The following is a 23019-nucleotide window of genomic DNA, read 5'->3' on the forward strand; positions in this document are numbered from 1 at the left end:
ACTGGATGCAGATTTCATCATGGTGTGGGCACAAGTGCCAATGGCTTTTGTGAACCACCTCATGCATTCCATGTACTGTTGGTGTATGGCCATTTTGAACACCCAGGGAGGGTATACACGGTATTGAATATGTCATGCCCTACAATCTCAATGTGCTGGATCCACCCACTACCAGAAAACATGACCACAACCCATAGACCATGGTCAAAGTGCATCCAAGAAATGGACTTCATCAGCTTTATCCAAACTTATCTCTGACATAATGAAATTAAAATATATTTCAAAGTCACACATGTCTCAAATTTCTGTAGTGGTTCAGTGTATTAAAACAAAAACAAAACCAACACACACTTGGTTTGAGTTACTACAATTCTATAAGTTCTCTGGCTCCAGCGATATTTTACAATGAAATTTTAATAGTATATGATGGACAATGTATATTATCTTGGTTTCTTGTCTTCATTCTTTTCCACTTGAATTAGACATGGAACTATCTGAGATATTTTGTGAGAGGAAGCACTAGTAGTTTGATGATTATGTCTTTCTGATGACAGGTAACAATAGGAACTGCATCACTGATTTAACTCACTGAAAGCTTACCTTGTATTCAATCAACATTTACATAATTATTAAGTTGAAAATTATACGAAGTCCAATATTACCTCCATTCCACGAGCTCTGTTAACTCGGCAGTAGACATCGGTGAGTGTCATCATTCCACCACATTCCTGGAATCATAAAATTGGTAATGAGTTCTTGCAAATTAAGTGTCTATAAAAGCAGTAAAGGGTTCTTCCTGGTAGGTGATTAGACCTCACTTTTAATACATTGAGTGGATAAGAGATAAACTTGCTCTTAGATAGAAAGACAAGTGGCTCTTGAATAACACAGTAAATAGTATGGTATCTATTTCACCTACAGCACACATATATTTAAGTGTGCACTAATATATTTAGTATATCTTCACCATCATCATCATATCATTTTATATTCATGTTCCATACTGGCATGGGTAAGATGGTTTCACAGGAGCTGATGAGTCCAAGGACTACATCATGCTCCAGTGTTTGCTTTGGTATGGTTTGTACTGCTAGATGCCCTTCCTAATGCCAACCATGTACTGGATGCTTTTTTTGTGCCACTAGTACTACTAAAATTGCCATGCAGCTTGCAAGACAATGAAACTCTGAGAGCATGACTTTACACAAGGAAATGAGGGGTATGAGGAAAGGGGTAGAACCTGTTTCAAACAGTAAAGAAGCTACAAAGCTACTCACATTTTAGAAGGGAGGGTGGAAGTGATCAAGTGAAGTTGAAAAGAGATAAAAATAGTGGTGATGAGGTATCTCAGAGAAGAAGTGAGTGGAACAGAGAAACCAGGAGGGAGGGTGGGTGGGTGAAAGTTGCAAGAGTGTATGAGATAGTGAGAGGCAGAGAATGGGCGAGGGGAAGTAGGCAACAACTGTGTGGTGTTTGTGGTGTTATGGGCTGTGATGAGCTATGTGGTGTTGGGGGGAGAGGATTGCAGATGAGGTAAATGGAAGACTGCAGGGGCTGACAGAAGAGCCACGGGGTCATGCTTGGGCACAAAGCATGTGGGGCAGTTCGATGAGAGATGGCGAGTGTGGAAGGACATGTTTTTATCTTGATTGTGGTCGCTCATCCTGCCTCGGTCAACAGGTAAGGTCTCTGTATTTCTTTCTCCCTTTTGCTTCTTTTTCTGTTGTCTTTTTCCTCCATCACACTACAAACTGTAAAGATTGGGCAGGGTTGAAAGGTGGATATAGTGAATGGTGAATAAAGGTTTGGAAATGGCCAATGATGCATGAGCTGGGTGAGTAGGATGAGTAGAAGTCAACAGAGAAAAAGGGTTGGGGTTAGTAGTAGAATACCAATGATGATACAGTAAACAGGAGAAGGCTGAAAGAGAGAGTAGGATGTAGGAAAGTGTGGGAGGGGGAGGTTGATCAAAAAACGATTTTAACCAATTAAAATGCAATATATAATGTGCAGTAAAAACATTATCTTTAGTAACAATTTTTGTCAAGAAAGAGAACAGTGAGGAGACCATAGTGTAGACTGATTAAAATTTAGATGAAACATGCAGCAGGAAGAGAACCTGAACTCTAAGTACACTGACAAATCCATATATGTTTCACTTATACTAGACTTCCTCAGCAAAGTAATCAGGCTATTTAAAATACTAACATTGGAAATTTTTCTGTCATATATTAGAACTCATAGTAAATAAGCTGGACTGGGTTTATATCCATGGTCCATGAGCTGGGTAGTTGAATACTGTATCCAAAAAGGATAATTTTGCTTCTGTTTCTATGTAAATTTACAAACGTGATTGAAGCATTAAACAGATGTCCCTACTATTTTACTCATTGTATTCTACTTTGAATAACTCTATTGCAGGAAACAGGATGCCATATGTTAAGTGACTTAAGGGAGATATGGTTGTTCTTTCTAGCATGTTTAGCAACTGCATAGAGGCTCCCTTGTAAGGGTGTTGAAAGTACTGACAGTGGATGGTAAATATAGTTGACACAAAAGAAAAGCAGGAAAAACTCCAACAGAAGTGATAAGATCATGTTAGATCTCACCTAACAAGATGACATACAAAGGGTGAGAGGAGGAGTGGAGTCATACACTAACTAGAATGAAGAGTGCAGTGTGCAAATTCTTTGCAGACTATCTCAGACTGATGAGAATTAAGCACTTGACATTCAGATCGACAATTTGCAGGAAATATATCAACAAGGAAAGATTTCCAGCAGATTGCAGTTGTAGAAAACAGCAGTTACCAACCTGGACAATAGAGTTAGCAAGGTTAAAACTTTAAAAGATTCTAATTTAAAATGTTAAATTATACAGCTACATATAATTGCAGGTTAGTTAATAAAATTAGCTTACTGAGTAGACAAATATTTCAAAAATCTGTGAGAAAATTAATTTGAATAAAAGGAGTTTTTGGTAATGAAAATGTCAGGAACCACTACTCTGGAGGAAGTGTTTAGTGTGAAACCTGGAATGTAGAGTGGTCACACAGCTATGCTGGGTTGGCATGAAGTGAACATTAATAAAACAGTTGTTAATAATAAATTTGAACATACAGCAATTGGCTTTTTCAAGATGTCATTAAGTTGCTGTGCCAACTGGAGATAATAACGGTCACCAGTTCCATGTGTCTCTCTGGTGACAGGATTTGGTATACCCATACTCAGTAAATAGGACTTGAAGCGAATGGTCTGAAAGTAATCATAAAATAAAGAACACAAATAATGTAACTGAAAAATCAAACCAAATTATGAATACAAAAAGTTATCATGAAATTGATAGATAAGAAATTGTTTTATAAAACTGCAATGCTTTAAATTTTGGAGAATTGAAGAAACAAGAAATTTGAGATGTTCATATATGAACATTGAAAATGATTTTTAAAATGACACAAAATATGGCCAGAAGCACACCTCTACCACCATCATTGAGCTTTGATCAAGTAGACCTATCAATCAAACATATTCCAGTCATGGCTATTTCATCTCATTGCCAAACACAGTATATTTAGAATTATATTATTCCATGCATCCTTCCTTTACTGAGATGGGGTATAGTTTGAGGGAAATTTTGCTGGTATTTCTAGCAGACTGAATGCCCACATAGAAGCACCTTCAATGTTTTGCAGACCTTCAAAGAACTGACACAACCATTGCCGAGGCAGCATGTACTGCAGCACCATCAAGTGTGTGAGAGTAGCACTTGTGGAGTGTTTAAACTGGATCAGAGATTATCTTTTTTTTTTTTTTGACCAAATACTACTGCTGAAGTAACATATATAAACAACAGGATTTTAGACAAACAACACTAAAATAGGTGTGTGTGTGTGTAAAACATAAATATTTAACTTACCTCATCTTCAGTTACATCCCCTTGTTTCTCTTTGATCTTATTGGCAATCATATTCGATATAAGCACCATCTCTTTGGCCTGCAGATTGAAAAAAACCAGACATGTTAAGATCTGTAAAAATGTATTTTTACAATAATGATAATTGTGGAGTGATGGAGGGGATAAGATAACAATAGATATTAAATAAGGATTATAGATTGATGATACATTCTAATTAATCAGTCGAATACTTAACTATTAAACAGAGGTTCCAGTACAGTTTAAGCTAGGATGATTTAAACTAGTGGTTCTCAACTGTTTTTTTTATCTATGGAACCCTTTGTTTACTATTTTATTCTAGTGGACTCCATAGTCATTTGTTGTTTAAAAACTAGTTTTAAAGAAACTTCTTTCAAAATTCCTATTTTGTTTTTCACACATTAACTTGCATAGTTTGAACTATGTAAAACGTTAGAGAAAAAAACTTAGATACTTCTTGCAATACATACATCTACATAAAAACTTTTCAAGGACCTTCAAAATACTATGTGGATCTCCAGTTTACTATTTTGCTAGTGTGGACCCCCAAAAATCTTATATGGACCCTAGTTGAGAACCACTGGTTTAAGCAAACTAATTAACTAAACAACATACATTAAATTTATATACATTATATACATACATTGCTGATCTAGCAAGCGAGGCCTCATATCAGTGAGGGGGGGCCGGTGCGCATTGATGCCGTCGAGAGGTAGGCCCCGAAACGACACGCATTCTCTCCTGATGACCCCATACGCTTGCTGGCTTCCGGTATGTGGAGTTTTTGACTGGTAGCACTTGCATGTGCAAGTTGTTTGCAAGACATCCAGTCTATCTTCTCAGAAGCATGAAGGCTGCTACTGAAATCCCTCAATGTTACTTATAAGTTCAGTAAGCCACTATTATCTCTTACTAAAAATGAAGTAAGGCAACTAACTTAAATTTGTTAATTTGATTGGTTCTTGTAAAAATTTTGTATGTAAACAACAAATATTAAGTTAATTAATTCACTATTGTCTTTAATATTAAGAGTACACAAGGTGGTAAGCTGGTAGAACCATCAGCATGCCAGGCAAAATGCTTAGTGGCATTTTGTCCGTCTTTACGTTCTGAGTTCAAATTCCACCAACGTCCACTTTACCTTTCATCCTTTTGGAAAATGATAAAATAAGTACCAGCTGAGCACTGGGGTTGATTTAATCGACTTACCCCTTCTCCAAAATTGCTGGCCTTGTGCCAAAATTTGAAACCAATATTAAGACTACACACTCAAGTCAAAAATCTAAGAAAATCATAAGAATAGAATGGCAACAGCTAAGAACATTAATTGGATGAAATAGTGTGATGAGCTACTGAAGATTATATATAAATGTCCAATCTGTTAGAGAACAACAAACAAAAGCAAAAACTACACATTTGGTGCAATTCTTCAGGTGTAAATGAAGTTGAAGAGCCAAGAATATCAAACTTCTAATATTGGCATCAAGTGAGAAACTTTAGCCATGTAGAGAAAGAAGCTTTGATTTTAATTTTTGGAAATAATGTTTTGCAAAATGATTCAGGGCCAAGTTTTTTTTTATTTGTTTGCCTAAGCCCTTCAAAGCAGAGCTCCAGCATGGCTGCAGTACAATGAATTAAACAAGTAAAAGATAAAAGGAGAACTTTTTCAGAGAAAGATTACTTTTTCAATCAAATTACTCAAATCTTCAAAAGCTCGTGAGATGTTTTTATCTGTGTCCTCTTGTTTCTTTTGGATAGCTCTTTCTATGCCAATGATGCCAGGACGGTGCCGTGGAGAAGTTACCTGCAAAACAAGTTAATGTTTCTTGTATGAAAATCATTAAATAAATCATAGATATTTCATATTTCATTCCTCTAATGATTTTACATCCATTTTATATTTTTACATGTCAGATGGAATGTAGGTATTAAAATTTAGTGGAAATAAAGTATTGCTTAAAACAAAGAAAAGAAAAGAATTCATCATCATCATCATCATCGTTTAGCGTCCGTTTTCCATGCTAGCATGGGTTGGACGGTTCTACTGGGGTCTGTGAAGCCAGAAGGCTTCATCAGGCCCAGTCAAATCTGGCAGTGTTTCTACGGCTGGATGCCCTTCCTAACGCCAACCACTCCGTGAGTGTAGTGGGTGCTTTTTACGTGCCACCCGCACAGGTGCCAGACAGAGCTGGCAAACGGCCACGAACGGATGGTGCTTTTTATGTGCCACCGGCACAAGGGCCAGGCGAGGCTGGCAACGGACACGAAACGGGGCGGTGCTGGCAACGGTCGCGAAACGGAAGGTTCTCTTACATGCCACCGGCACTGGTAACACATCTGCAATTTCCATTCTGATCCTCACTTGCCTCAACGGGTCTTCACAAGTAGAGTTTCGACATGCCACCGGCACTGGTAACACATCTGCAATTTCCATTGATCGATTTCCATTTCTGATCCTCACTTGCCTCAACGGGTCTTCATAAGTAGAGTATCGACATGCCACCGGCACTGGTAACACATCTGCAATTTCCATTGATCGATTTCGATTCTGATCCTCACTTGCCTCAACAGGTCTTCACAAGTAGAGTTTTGTGTCCCAAGAAGGGAAGGTATGCATACGTAGGCTGGCTCCATCCCAAGTAGAAGGCCACGGGTTATGGACTCACTTGTCCTGCCGGGTCTTCTCATGCACAGCACACTTCCAGAGGACTCAGTCTCTAGTCATTTCCTCAGTGAGACTTAAAGTTCGAAGGTCGTGCTTCACCACCTCGTCCCAGGTTTTCCTGGGTCTGCCTCTTCCACAGGTTCCCTCAACCGCTAGGGTGTGGCACTTTTTCACACAACTATCTTCATCCATTCTCGCCACATGACCATACCAGCGCAATCGTCTCTCTTGCACACCACAACTGATGCTTCTTAGGTCCAGCTTTTCTCTCAAGGTACTTACACTCTGTCGATTATGAACACTGACATTACACATCCATCGGAGCATACTGGCTTCATTTCTTGCGAGCTTACGCATATCCTCAGCAGTCACGGCCCATGTTTCACTGCCATGTAGCATGGCTGTTCGTACACACGCATCATACAGTCTGCCTTTCACTCTGTGCGAGAGGCCTTTTGTCACCAGCAGGGGTAAGAGCTCTCTGAACTTTGCCCAAGCTATTCTTACTCTAGCAGTTACACTTTCAGCACACCCGCCCCCGCTGCTGACTTGGTCACCTAGGTAACGGAAACTATCAACTATTTCTAGTTTTTCTCCCTGGAAAGTGGTGGATGACAATAGTTAATAAGGTACTGGACAACCAGTCAGTAGCTTAGGATTGTGTACATGATCAAGACTCTTTGAACAACTACTCCACCTAGCTCTATACTACTGCTGTTTAGCCCTAGGAGAAACATAAACAAGTTGACCTATGATCAAGATAACTCCAGCCCTAACCAACCTGTTATTTTTTCTATGTACAGCATCATATAAGGTAACTTTTTTCTTTTTAAGACAACAGCTATGATATGATGGTGATTTGGTTGCTATTTCTAGCAAGCAGAGCAACTATGCCATATAGAGGCTTCCTTGTTGGACCCAAGCAAGTACTGCTAATGGCACAAGTTGGAGTTGGTGCTATTGTTTAGCCCCAAATCAACCCTGGAGAAGACTTGTAGTGAAAACTATCACTGCATATTTTCAGTTATAATATATCTAGGACTACATTATCCTATGTGTCCTTTCTACTTAAAAATGCTAAGGTGCACCTTAAGAGAGATATGGCTGCTTCACTATGGCAACAGCAACAACATCAACAGCAATAATGTGACCTCCAGTCAAATATGACTGAGCATCCAGTATTTATTCATTTAAACATGGATTTTAAACCACCACACACACGCACACACACAAACACACTTCTGACTTTCTATTATGCTTTTTAAAAACTGTTCACAGATATATGTTTTGAACAGACAAAACACATCGCTAAAATTGTCAAGAAGGCTGAGGGTGTCTTGGCATCACTCACCAAATCCTTTGTTAGCTGCTCTCCGACTATCTATCTACGGCTTTATATAGCTATGGTAAGACCTCACCTGGAATTTGCATCACCGGTCTGGAACCCCTATCTTGCCCAGGATATCAATCGTCTAGAAGCCGTTCAGCGACGTGCAACCAAAAGAATACCCTCCATTAGGCATTTGCCATATTCTGAACGCCTTACTTCCCTGGGCATGGACACATTGAAACTCCGACGTCTGGCAGCTGACTTGGCAGACACCCATAAAATTATCAACCATCGTACAAACAATAACTTGGAGCACCTTTTCAAACTCCACCCATCTAACACCCATGGACATATTTACAAAGTCAGAAAACAGCACAGCTCCCATGACTTTAGGAAACATTTTTTCATGCTGAGAGTTGCTGAAGCATGGAACAAACTGCCGGCATCAGTTGTTAGCTGTCGGAGCACTGCATCATTCAAAACTTCCATGCTTTCTGAGATTCACCAACACTACACCTGATTTTCTCCCCTCCATACATGTATCTGACTCATGCATTGTTCGCTTTCCAGACATTTGTACATTACTGCATATACTCTATATGCACTTTCTGACAAGTTGTGGTGCACCTGAGCACTGTATACAATAATTTCATTATTATTATTATAACATCAGAGATTCAGACTGTCAATCTTTTTATATATTTTAATTAATTTGTCTTAATCAGACTTTTATTAGAGTTAGGACATTTACAGCAGCAATAAATTTATTCATATAAAAATATTTTTTTTGCACCTGATGCATTTAAATAGTCTGCATTTAGAAACATAAGACATTACACTTTTTAAAATTGAAAAGGTTTCATTTTATGAAGAATGAAAATTTAATTATATGTACAAAGAAATATATTCATACACTTCAAATCTAAACATGTTTAAAATACAGGTGTAGGTGTGGCTGTGTGGTAAGAAGTTTGCTTCCCAACTACATGGTACTAGGTTCAGTCCCACCTTGGGCAAAAGTTTTCTGCAACAGCTTCAGGCTGACTGAAGCTTGGGAGTGGACTTGATAGATGGAAACTGAAAGAAGCCAGTTCTGTGTGTGTGTGTGTTTGTCTCCCACCACCACTAGATAACCGGTAGTGGTGTGTTTACATCCCCTGTAAATTAGTGTTACAACAAAAGTGACTGATAGAATAAGTACCAGGCTTAAGAAAAAAAAGTACTAGTTGTCAATTCATTTGACTAAAAATTCTTCAAGGAGGTGCCCCAGCATGGCTGCAGTCTAATGACAGAAACAAATAAAAGGTATATATATATATATACTCTCTCTTTACTCTCTTTTACTCTTTTACTTGTTTCAGTCATTTGACTGCGGCCATGCTGGAGCACCGCCTTTAGTCGAGCAAATCGACCCCAGGACTTATTCTTTGTAAGCCCAGTACTTATTCTATCGGTCTCTTTTGCCGAACCGCTAAGTGACGGGGACGTAAACACACCAGCATCGGTTGTCAAGCAATGTTAGGGGGACAAACACAGACACGCAAACACACACACACACACACACACACACACATATATATATAAATATATACATATATACGACAGGCTTCTTTCAATTTCCGTCTACCAAATCCACTCACAAGGCATTGGTCGGCCCGGGGCTATAGCAGAAGACACTTGCCCAAGATGCCACGCAGTGGGACTGAACCCGGAACCATGTGGTTGGTTAGCAAGCTACTTACCACACAGCCACTCCTGCGCCTATATATATATATATCTTATATATATATATATATATCTTATATAAAATCCGTTCTGTCTGTCTGTGTGTCTTCTAGGATCTCAGGCATCCTCCATTCGATTGCGCTCAAATTTGATATGTAGATACCGACGGTATCGGGCCGTGTATAAGTCTTGAAAGAATTACAAAAATCAATTCCAGGTGAGAATGTGATTGATAAAGCCATTTTTGTCCTACTTTTCTTCTGTCAACCTGTACATAACTGCACCTTTAATTTTTTAATTGTTTTTGTACTGCTTAAAGGCACATTTCTTTCTTGCCAAGCTTACTGTTTAAACCATGTTTGTGTTCTCACAGTCAACAGCCTTATCATTACTGGTACTTTAAACTCTTCATATTTGTGTGAATAAAATCGTTTTTCTTTGGAATAGAAAAAACGTCTATCTTTATTTCTTCTTTTGCTGGTGTCTCAAATTTAGGTTAAATCAGTGTTTCTCAAAGGGGAGGCCTATGGGACGGTCGGACAAGTTGTTTTGAGAAAATTTGGTTTAAATGTTTGACAACTCAGCACTGTCCATTGGAGGGGGGTGTTTTGCTCATATATATATTGCTTCATTGCTACTACAACAACAATGAACTTAACAGAAGTCATGCAAGTCTAACTTAATTTGATGTTTTCCTGTCAAGATTCTTATTCTGCTATAACTTTATACTCAGATACACAAAGCATCTACTAAAACTCATTTTAATTTAAAATACAAGAAACATATTTTGGTTATTTCACTTACTGTGATTTGAGAAATTCCCAAAGAAGGTTTCTCAAATTTTCTTTCCTCAAGTTGTTCTTTGAAATATCTGAAGAACTGTTAAAAAAAAACAAAGAGTAATTAACTTATTTTGTATATTAAATAGTTTGGTCTGGAGGAAGGGTTAGCATCAGTGACATTTATAAACCCACAAGACAGTGATGCCAATGCAGTTGATATTTTCTTATGATAATTGCAAGTCAACAATTGAAGGAAAAATGTAAGCAGATAGAGGACTCTAGAGGGCCAACATTTTAGAATGGAAAGATTGGATACAGTGCTAAGTAAGGGACTGGGTAAGATAGATAGATTCAAGACAGGTGATGAGAAGAAGAGAGAATAGTAAATAGTATCATTGCTTGATAACAGATGCTGGTGTGTTTATGTCTCCGTAACTTAGCAGTTCAGCAAAAAAGACCAATATATTTTATTGGTTTCTTTTGCTGAACTTTTACTAGGCTTACAAAGAATAAATACTAGGGTTGATTTCTTCTACTAAAACCCTTTAAGGTGGTGCTCCAGTATGGCTGTCATCAAATGACTGAAACAAGAATAAAAGAATATGGTTCCGGGTTCAGTTCCACTGTTTGGCACCTTGGGCAAGTGTCTTCTACTATAACCTCAGGCCAATCAAAGCCTTGTGAGTGGATTTGGTAGATGGAAACTGAAGGAAGTCTGTCGTGTGTGTGTGTGTGTGTGTGTGTGTGTACATATATGTATGTATGTATATTATCTATATGTGTGTGTGTCTTTGTAGTTGTGTTTGTCCCCCACTGTTGCTTGACAACCTGTGATGGTTTGTTTGTGTCCCCATAACCTAGCAGCTCAGCTAAAGAGACCAACAGAATAAGTATCAGGCTTAAAAATAAGTACTGGGGTTGATTCATTTGACTAAAAATTCAAGGCAGTGCCCCAGCATGGTCACAGTCTAATGAATGAAATAAGTAAAAATATATTTAGTATCAAACACATACAAGTTACACCTACATGCATAAATTTCTTTTATAGTAAACATTCTGTTCATTGATACCAAAATGTCATAACAGTGAACCACATAACTGTCACAGCAAACATTATGTTAGATCACTGGCACTAAATTGTCGAGACAGTGAACCATACAGCTATTACATTTGCTAACATTTAACTATCAAAAATTAAGAGTAGAGTACACAATTACCAATGAGAACATTGACACATTTGAAAGTATAATTCAGCCTATAACCTTTTTCCCTATCTTCTATGAAACTGAATTAACATAACAGCTATTTATGACAGTCTAGTGTATCTGATAAATTTAATTAATTTATAAAAGCAGTAATAGTAAAGCTTATCTTGTGTACATAATGATTGATATATATATATATATATATATATATATATACACACACATATATATATCTTATCATCATCATTGTTTAATATTCATGTTCCATTCTAGCATGGGTTGGACAGTTTGAAAGATCCAATGGGTCCAAAGACTGTATCATGCTGCAGTCTGCCTTGGCATGGGTTCTACAGCTGGATGCCCTTCCTAATGCCAACAACTTTACAGTGTGCATTGGGTACTTTTTTTCATGCCACCGGCACAATTGAGGTCACCATGTAGCTTGCAAGTCACCAAACCCAGGGGGGATGCTGCATCCATATGTTAGATAGCAATTAAGGTAAGAGGGAAGAGGTTGGGGTGGAGCAGGTTTAGGTTGTAGAAGGGCTACAAGACTATTCACATTTAGCAGGGAGAGAGAGGAAGAAAGAATTAGAAGTGTCTCCAAGGAGACAGATAGTGGTGATGAGTTATCCAGGTGGTACCTCAGGTAGGAAGAGTAGTAGTGGGTGGGGAAAATGGGGGGTTGCAAGAGTGTACAGAGGAAGGTAGGCAACATCTGTCTGTAAAGATTGGGAAACAGTTGTGAGAAGTGGAGTACCCAAGTTCGGGAGGCTATAAGGGATGCTAGCAATAGGGTAGTAATGATATTGTTGACAGGGGAGGGGGTAAAAAAATTCATCCTTTATTCTATCAAAAAATAACAGAGGCCAATAGCTAATTAATCGTTTTTAAATGGTTAATTAAAATATCTTTTAATAAGTAAAATGAAATAAAATCCAGAAAATATGAATAAAAATCTATTTAAATTTGAATTTATATTCTATTTAATTACTGCCTAGGACAGGTTTGTAAATATGTTTATGTTGTATGCATTAATCTCTAAAATGTTCTCAGTTTGTTTCTTATTAATTCACACAAAGGTGCCACATAAAAAGCATTAATGTGGGTGCAGGTGTCACATGTGGTTGGCATTAAGAAGGGCATCCAGCTGTAGAAACCAAACCAGAAAAGACTATGGAACAGTTTCTGTCAGGCCAGCATGGGAAACAGATGTTAAATATTGTTGTTGTTGATGATGAAACTGATATATGAAATTTGAATGGTTTTAGTAAAAAATTCATTTCTGCATAAAAGTTTACCTCTTTTTCACCGGACTCTCGAAATGAAAATCTGACATATGTAGATGAGCTTTGTGACATGGGACCTGACGGTTTGTTTGGAGACGGTTCATGAAGATGGGTCACTATTTTAGCACTGAAATAGACAATAAGGCAGTTATCACAACAGCAATTACAATAAATAAATAAAATATTAGTTTCACTATATTTCCTACACGCTAGGTATTAGGAGATCAGTAACACTGAATTGAACCTGATACAAGTCAGAGACAACTTTTAGTTCTGCACACAGTTTCTCTGGTGCTGGTGGCACAACAAAATGTTCCTAGTTCACATTAGTGGTTGGCAATCATAATAGTGTTCAGTTATAAAAAAAAACATACACAACGACATCAGTAGTATCAAATGATGAAGGAACATGAAAATGAAGAGACACAGTCCTATTACAGACCTCCCATAGGTTTGTATGTAAGCATTGAAAACTGGATGGAAAACAATAATGATGATAATGATAACTGTCTAACAGCAGAATTAAAGCCAAAACTTCCATCCTGTATTTAACTGTCCCAGGAAAACCTGGGACGAGGTGGTGAAGCACGACCTTCGAACTTTAGGCCTCACTGAGGAAATGACCAGCGACCGAGACCTTTGGAAATATTCTGTACGTGAGAAGACCAGGCAGGACAAGTGAGCCCAGCCCACTTATGAATGCCTTTCCTCCCTTGGACACAAAGACCTGTTGAGGCAAGCGAAGTCGATATAGAACCTCATCCGACGACAGACACCCATGCCAACCCCCCCTGCTTGCAAAGACATGTTGGGGCAAGTGAAATCGAAATTGAAACCGAATTGAACCAGCCAGGATCCCTGGCCTGGTGGTACGTAAAAAGCACTATCCGACTCGTAGCCGTGGCACGTAAAATACTCCAATGCGACCGTACGACAGGCACCCATGCCAACCCCCTTTGCTTGTGAAGACATGCTGGGGCAATCGAAATCGAATTGAACCAGCCAGGATCCCTGGTCTGGTGGTACGTAAAAAGCACTATCCGACTCGTGGCCGTGGAACGTAAAATACTCCAATGCGACCGTACGACAGGCACCCATGCCAACCCCCTTTGCTTGTGAAGACATGTTGGGGAAATCAAAATCGAAATCGAATTGAACCAGCCAGGATCCCTGGTCTGGTGGTACGTAAAAAGCACTATCCGACTCGTGGCCGATGCCAGCACCGCCTCGACTGGCTTCCGTGCCGGTGGCACATAAAATACACCAATCCGACCGTGGCTGTTGCCAGCCTCGCCTGGCACCTGTGCAGGTGGCACGTAAAAAGCACCCACTACACTCACGGAGTGGTTGGCGTTAGGAAGGGCATCCAGCTGTAGAAACATTGCCAGATTAGACTGGAGCCTGGTGCAGCCTTCTGGCTTCCCAGAACCCCGGTCGAACCGTCCAACCCATGCTAGCATGGAGAACGGACGTTAAACGATGATGATGATGATGATGAAACTCTGAGTTGGTTTCAAGGCATTCTCACTAAATTTGAATTCATACAAAGTCAGAAAATAAATACTTCAAACAAGAGCAGCTATATACTAAATATATCTTTTTGTATATATCTGCAAATAGATATCAAATTTTCTAGCTTTGGCTGATTTATACAAAGAGCTAAAACTAGAAACATAGAGATCGGCTAAAGCTGATTTAATACACTGGTATAGATCAGAAAATGCTAGAAACATCAACAAAGTGGTTCAGTCCCACTGCGTGGCACTTTGGGCACGTGTCTTCTATTATAGCCTCAGGCCGACCAAAGCCTTGTGAGTAGATTTAGTAGAAAGAAGCCCGTCATATATATGTATGTGTGTGTATATGTTTGTGTCTGTGTTTGTTCCCTCAACATCGCATAACAACTGATGCTGGTGTTTATGTCCCATAACTTAGCAGTTCAGCAAAAGGGACTGATATAATAAGTACTAGGCTTACGGCAGTGCTCCAGCATGGCCGCAGTCAAATGACTGAAACAAGTAAAAGAGAGTAAAGTGCAATGCCTAATCCATAAGCTTCACAGAAAAAGGATATATTAATGAGAACTTTACAATATACTGTTTTAATTCATTCTACAAAGTAATAGTCTTCAAGCTGCATTAAAAACAATTTAAACCTGCTAACAAACAATAAAACATCATCATTATTTAGCATCCATTTTCTATACTGGCACAGGTTAAACAGTTTTACTGGAACTGGTAAGCTGGAGAGTTGCACCAGGCTCCAGTCTGTTTTGGCTTGGTTTCTATGGCTGGATGGCCTTCCTAATGCCAACCACTCTACAGAGTGTACCGGGTGCCTTTTACATGTCAATAACATGAGTGCCATGTAAATTGGAACTAAGTTGAAACACTACAAGATATTTTATGCTATTCTATACACTTGCATCGGTTAGCTGATTTCTAAAATATGTATCATTCTAAATATATCAAAAATATGCAGCACTCTAACTTTATATATTAATCCAACTTCACACAATTGAGATTAGGGGAATCTAGGAATAAAAACATTGATTCAACATGCTATGAATATTTACTGAACCATACTACTCATACAAACATTAAAATACAAATACAGATCTATTGTAACAGAATAGATTCATATTGAGAGAGATGATTAGCATTCCCTTTGACAAGATTCTATGAGATTATCAATTCCTTAAAATACAAATATATCTAGATCAAACTAGAAATGTTTCAGTTCCATTACTAATGAAACTAATATGATTACTTCTAGGAAACAGCCTCACTCCATCAAACCTCATAAGACAGGTGTAAAATAATTATCCAACATTCTTACAACAAATTCAAAGCCTTTTAAAACTACCTTTGATTATACATATACTTCAATTGTGCCTCCCCTGCTAACTCTTCCTTGTGGAGTTGGCCTTAGGCACCAGACCACACGGAGCACCCAAATTCCATTTCCAAGATCAGTGCAAACCCATTTCCTTCCACTGCTCCAACAACTCAAATACCTGGGACACAATCGCCAAGGACCACCAAAAGTGGCAGCTTGTCATCATTGAGGGAATGGACCAAATGGAAAATAACAGAAGCAAAGAATGACTTGTACGACACTGTCCTCTGCAAACCCTCCCCCGTGATAAATGCTCCCAGCTCTTCTATACTGTCTTTGGCCTCAACAGCCACTTCATACACCAGCACACTTTGCACCCATCAGAATGAAGAGGCTCAATCGCTCACTACAGATTAACTACAAGTGAATGCCAACAATAATTTTTCAGATTATTCACTGCACATTTTAGAAATGCATTTTTTAATATTTACTTATGTTTTGATAGCTTTAAGTCTTGATTATCACCAGATGTGTTACTTCTTCTGGTATGCATATTTCCAAACTGGAGTTACACAAGGAATCTTTATTTCTAAACTCATTTACAGATTTTACAAACAAAAAAATAAATCTAATTTTTAGTAAAATATTTCAAAAGTTGAGTTACCTTCGAGCAAATCTTGAAGGATGCTCTTCGATGTATACACATAAAGAAAGGGGTAACGATAAGATATATTTCTGGAAGGAAAAAAAAAGACAAAAACAAAGTTTTGAAATATTGAAAAAATTCATTCATATATGTGTGTATATATATATATATATATATATATATATATATATATATATATTATTATTATTATTATTATTATTATTATTATTATTATTATCAATAATAATAATAATAATAAGGCGGCAAGCTGGCAGAATCTTTAGAACATTGGGTGAAATGCTTAGCAGTATTTTATCGATCTTTCCGTTCTGAGTTCAAATTCCACTGAGGTCGACTTTGCCTTTCATCCTTTTCGGGTCAATGAAATAAGTAGTAATTACACAGTGGGGTTGATGTAATCAACTTACTCCCTCCTCCAAATTTCAGGCATTGTTCCTATAGTAGAAAGGATTATTATTATTATTGTTATTATTTGAAATAGTATAGTTTGGCCCACGTGACTTAAAGATTCATAGGCTCATTACAGGAACCTATCTCATCAGGTTCAGACAGCTGAATGAAGGGATATAGGAAACTGAGCTGCTATTGATCAAGAGGGTTGATGTTGTTGGAAATAGTATTGAAATTTGAGCAACACCAAATCCATCAAAACAGAGATCCCAGTCTGAACTTCTTACATCATGTGACTTTGGAACTTAAGTGACATCAATAGCCAGCAACGGCACATATGTGTGTGTGTGTGTAATGTTGTATGAATGCTTGGATGTGTGTCTGATGCATATGCATATGTATCTGCTATATGTGTGTACATATAAGCTGGCATGTGGGTGAGGGGTAATGGTGCATATGTACATTTGCAAGGGTGGATGTGCTTATGGGTGCATGTGTGCATCAGCTATGTGTGTGCACTTGTGTGCCAACCAAAGCCTTGTGAGTGGATTTGGTAAACGGAAACTGAAAAAAAGTCCATCGCACATAGATATCCATATCTATGTGCACTTGTCATTGTATCTGTGCTTGTTCCCCACCACCACTTGGCAACCAGTGCTATTTATATCCTCATAACTTAATGGTTCAGCAAAAGAGACCAATAGAATAAGTACCAGGCTTAAGAAATAGGTACTGGCGTCAATTCATTTGTCTAAGAATTCTTCGAGGCAGTGCTCCCCTCCCCTCCACATGGCCACAATCTAATGACTGAAAAAGATAAAAGATATAACTGTATTTGTAAAGCTGCTGTTTGCAACATAACAAAAATTTCTTAAAATTATGAAGGAAAGTCTTAATTTGAGCACAGACTCTTCAAAGAGATTTGTGAAGATGTTTTTGAATCATAGGACTAGGTTTTTCCTGTTTATTATAGTTTTCTATATCATAGCAGCTGTCTATGAGAACATCTGTATAGTGCCAATGTAGTTCTCATAGCCAAATCAGTAAAAGAATTTGAGAAAAAGTTCCAAACATGGTAGAAGAAGAGTTTTGGCTAGCAAGAAAGTATACAGAATGCTACTCCCATCTAAGAGATAGCCATGCTTGATATGCAAAGAAGTAGATTGTGTATGCTTAATGTAAATTATGAGTGCACTAAAGATTTAATGGGAGCACAGACAGGCTGGCAGAGAAGAAAAATTGCATATGTAGCAGATGCCCAGGTTTAGTGAGCAGTAAGAACTCCTATGAAATGAATACTTTCAAATGCTCAGATGGCTCCCTACAAGTAGACAGGTATTTTTATATATGTGACCAAATTATAAATGGAGGTGTATGTTATAAAATTAAACTAACCAGAGTGAGAACAGTGTGTAAAAAGTTCAGAGAATTACTATCTTTGTAGATACAAAGGCTTTTTCTCTCTGAGCAGAGTGTATAGTAATTGTGTCTAATCCATGCCATAGTAAACATGAACAGTTAAACGCATAGATAACCATCATTCTTTCTAGATGAAGTTGACATGGTATCTAAATTGCAAATCAATCAAAGTCTCAACATAGTTACTTAAACTGCTGAAAGTAATAACCAAATCCTTAAAATTAGACCTTATTGTCTTCTCTCTTTTCTCTCATATTCTTGAGCACTCTCTCTAACTGGGGTAATCATGTATCTCCTCTAAAGCAAGACACCTGTTTCTATCCCTGTCACACTCTAACCTCTCATCACCTGGTACACAGCCACCTTTTCCAATACCACCAACCACCTCAAATAATCTTTGTCTAGCAAGTTTCTTGGAGACCTGACCAGTGCTGGTGCTATGTATAAAGCATCCAGTCCACACTGTAAAGTGATTGGCACTAGGAAAGGCATTCAGTTGTAAAAAGTATGCCAAAACGGACCTTGCCAGTGCTGGTGCTATGTAAAAAGCACCCAATCCACTCTATAAAGTGGTTGGCATTAAGAAGGGCATCCAGCCATAAAACCCATGTCAAAACAGACAGTGGATTTTGGTACAGTTTCTTGACTTTCCAGCTCTGTTCAAACCATCCAACCCATGCCAGCATGCAAAATAGGCGTTAAATGATAATGATGATGGTGATGACCCTATTGTCTTAAAAATAGAAGGAAACCCTAGATAATATGGACCCAGATATATTGTTAGATCAGGTGGTCACATTTACAACATAAATTTCATTCCTGATAAAGTCATGAAAGTCACATCAGCTCAACCATGTCCTTGGGGAATTTGAGATTTCATTCTCCAGAGACATGCTAGATGTCAAAAACAAAGAAAAAAAACATCTCTTACACCCGACCACCCACATAAACACACAAAGTGAAATGAAAAGTGGAATGGAAGTGAATGTGAATCAGAACTATTTTCATAAGCTTCAGAATATTTACTAAATTTCAAAGATTTGGTGAATTTCTTCACTTATTGATATATTTAACCAGTGTTTAAAGGTAAAGTTAACTTCTCAAATCATACCAACTCAGAAGGGCAGGTTTCCTGGTTTTGTGACATATATATTCCCCACTTGGATGGGACGCTGATCCAACATAGGATTACTCATTTTTATCAGCTGAGTGAACTGGAGCAACCTGAAATGAAGTGCTTTTCTCAAGAACACAATGCACTGACCAATCATGAGTCCAACACCCTAACCCCTAAGTCACACACCTCCACTAACCAGTGTTTAGGAGGAATATAACTTAAACACTTTGAAGAATCTATGCTCAAATTAGAACTTTCCTTCATAATTTTAAGAACTTTTTGTTACATTGCAAACAGAAGCTTAGCAAATACATTTCATCCTCCTCATCATCATCATTAAGCATCTGTTTTCCATGCTGGCATGTGTTAAACAGTTTGACTGGAGCTGTACCAGGCTCCAGTCTATTTTGGTTTGGTTTCTATGGCTGGATACCCTTCCTAACGCTAATCACTCCACGATGTACTGGGTGCCTTTAACGTGTCACTTGCATGGGTGCCTTTCATATGTCACCAGCACTGGCCATGACCATGATTTCACCTAGCTTGATGTATCTTCTGAAGCATAGCAAATCACCAAAAGTTTCGGTCAGTTGTCATTGCCTCCATGAGGCTCAACATTTGAAGATCATATTTCATCACCTCGTCCCATGTCTGAGTCTGCCTCTTCCACAGGTTCCCTCCACAGTCAGAGATTGGCACTTCTTTGTGCAGCTGTATTGGTCCACATGCCTTACATGATCATACCAGCATAGTCTTCTCTCCAGCACACATCTGATGCCTCTTATACCCAGTTTTCCTCTTAAATCATTTACACTGTCATATGTGCACACTGACATTGCACATCCAGCAGAGCATACTAGCTTCATTTCTTTCAAAACTTTTTATGTCCTCTGCAGTCACAGCCCACGTTTCACTGCCATGTAGCATGGGTGCTTGCACACAGGGATTGTACAATCTGCCTTTCACTGACGGAGAGGCTTTTTTTTTACCAACAAAGGTAGAATCTCTTTGAACTTTGCCCAGCCTATTCTTATTCTAGCACTACACTCTCAGAGCATCCTCTTCCAAGTTCTTTATAATACATTGTCTACAAGTATGAGAGATGGAAAAGGAGATTATGCATATATGTGTGTGCACATGTAAGAAATAAATAGACATTGGAAAACATACATTGTTCTGAGCACCTCTCCAAATTAATCTGTGAGTTGTTAACATCAAAGTTCCGCTTTCAAAGGGAGTCTAAAATAAAACAGAAAAGAATATTACAAACACTGTATTGTCATATACTCTGTGAAGGAGTTCTTTTGCCATGTTAACATATCAAAGAGTTTCTGTAACAGACAATAATACTGTCATAAAGAAATGTAACTTCAACATGAAACTTAGTCATAAAGCACCCAATGAAGGATCCTCTATGACAGCACTCAACCTGCTAGAAAGAGCAGACAAATCTCCCTTAAATCACAGCCTAGTCTTAAAAAAAAACACAACAATGCACAACATAGCTATACAAAAACAAAGGATTGTTATGATTATAGGTTTGTTCAACAGGAATGTCTTTGATCCTGATTTGCTCAATCAGGTTTGGTATTGGAGTAAATAACGATTATCATCTTAATAAGAGTCGTAATATTTTACTGGTATTAAAAAAAACACTCCGAAAAGAAGTAAATTCTATTACACATATTGAATTGTGTTAGACATGAATTCAGTTTCTCTCTTTCTCTCATATATACATACGTTTATGCACACATACATATGTTTTTGAATGTACAAGAAAACAGTATTCAATATATATATATATATATATATATTGAGCTAATGTTTTCTTTTCTTCGCTATATAAATATTTCTAATGAAATATTTAATGCTCACTACATTAATTATACTAACACTAACTTTGTTTTTGTGAACAGCGTTTGAGTAAAAAAAACTTCAGCCCCCCCCCCCCCCCACACACACACCCCACCCGGAGACATGTCTCTAGGAGAACAATCCAATATATCCTTGGTTGTAGCTAAATCAAGCACGTTGTTATTATTCAGTTCGGCCTATCTCTGGTCAAGTTCTTCAGTCGCAACCTTCACGATATTCTTTTAGGGTTAACATTATTGAATTTCTCATCTTTTCTTAGAAAAGATAGTAAGATATAATTTGACTAAAATTTTGACTGTTCTAACACGTCAAACGACCACATAAAAGCTCCCGTGAAAAGTTATTCATATCTAGCAAAAGTTACGTCGTTAGTAGACGTACAATTAAAGCCTTAACACAATAATTGTCTAAATAGTCTCTACCAGACGACCCCAGCTGGCGTAAAGTGCATAACAGTATAAGCCGTATATAATTATCAGACAACGCTATCAAACGGTTATTGTTGCCAAGACTAGTGGGTGGGAAACACGCTCAGGATATTGATAAAGTTATCAGTCAATTATTACTACCTAAAATGTTCTCCCAAAAATGACCACAGTAAGAGGCTTCCATTTGAGTCTGAGGAATCGCCTATACAGCTAAGCGCTTTATAGGTACGAAAGCAATGGTCAGTCTGACCGGCCATAACTATCAACCTTCTAAATGTGCGTACGCATATACATGTATATATATATATATATATATATATATAGTTGAAATTTACAGGAAAACAAAAGCCAGGTGTATGAACAATAAGCAGGTGTATTAGTTTGGCGCTCGAGAAAGTCTTATATATAGGCAATTCTTCCGCATCATTCACCCACACAACCTCCCTCATGACATATGACAGATACAAAGAGTAATTGATGGCTGAAGCTCCATAACTCTAGTCTGGTGTAGTGGTTTTGTGGGTATCAGGAAGTGGATGAAGAAGTATGCAGCGATATATGTCAACAGAATCTTAACATCTTGTAACATCCATACTGTCTGGCACAGCTGAAGGAAACGAAACGGTTAATGTTTACATCTTGAAATTATCGGAAGGTGACGAATTTTTAATGATCTGTAGTTGAAAATCAACAAAGGAAATATCTGCAGTGAAAGCTGTACGTAATATATGTTTATTTGTGGTACAAAAACATAAAAGAGCTCAGCCTAATCTTTTGGCTGACATGTACAGTATCTAAAAGTGAGTTTGTTTCTGCGGAAGACGTATTATAGAAACAAGAAAGGCGGAGGAAAAAGCGATTACATAGGCATAAATATTGAATAAAAATAGAAATGACGTGCCTTCTCTTGACCATCATATAATGCTACTCCACTTCTTTGGAAGACGAACACTTCATCTTCAGCCAGCTGGCCGTCGCTCCACTCGAAACGATCCATGTAAACAACAAAACACTTCTCTAAAGTTTCTCTCTTCAAGAAGTTGAACTGGATCGTTTAGTCACCACTGGATAGAAGGGAAGTAACTCTAAACTCTAGCAGGCGAAACTAATGCTAATTAATATCCATGAGAAAAATCATGAGTGGGGTTGCTCAAACCTGGTCAGCTTTCACCGAGCTGAAAAACCTTCTAGTCATGGCCATGACATCTTTTTGTATTTCTAGGATGATGATATCCAATATCCTCTTCCATTTCAAAAACTACGGTGTGAATTCAAAGAAATTTAGCTGTTATTTCTAGCAGATTAAGCGACCACTAGACATTTCTCAGTTTAAGTGCTGCGGCGAGAGATAAGTGC

General features: G+C 38.0%; 1 protein-coding gene across 1 annotated transcript in view; it reads right to left on the bottom strand.

Moving 5' to 3' along the window:
• LOC115212070 (vacuolar protein-sorting-associated protein 36) overlaps positions 1 to 22807 on the bottom strand; it is a 36048-nt gene extending 13241 nt beyond the window's left edge. The window contains exons 1-9 of the mRNA XM_029780879.2: positions 22565 to 22807; positions 20531 to 20599; positions 16432 to 16502; positions 12942 to 13056; positions 10458 to 10532; positions 5615 to 5737; positions 3916 to 3993; positions 3120 to 3254; positions 663 to 728 (exon numbers count right to left, since the gene is read on the bottom strand). Coding sequence (XP_029636739.1) covers positions 663 to 728; positions 3120 to 3254; positions 3916 to 3993; positions 5615 to 5737; positions 10458 to 10532; positions 12942 to 13056; positions 16432 to 16502; positions 20531 to 20599; positions 22565 to 22660 — 828 coding nt within the window. The 5' untranslated portion in view covers positions 22661 to 22807. The remainder of the gene's footprint in view (positions 1 to 662; positions 729 to 3119; positions 3255 to 3915; positions 3994 to 5614; positions 5738 to 10457; positions 10533 to 12941; positions 13057 to 16431; positions 16503 to 20530; positions 20600 to 22564) is intronic.
• Between the last annotated feature and the right edge of the window lie 212 nt (positions 22808 to 23019).

The sequence above is a fragment of the Octopus sinensis genome, linkage group LG5 (genome assembly GCF_006345805.1).
Source record: "Octopus sinensis linkage group LG5, ASM634580v1, whole genome shotgun sequence".
Classification (NCBI taxonomy): domain Eukaryota; kingdom Metazoa; phylum Mollusca; class Cephalopoda; order Octopoda; family Octopodidae; genus Octopus; species Octopus sinensis.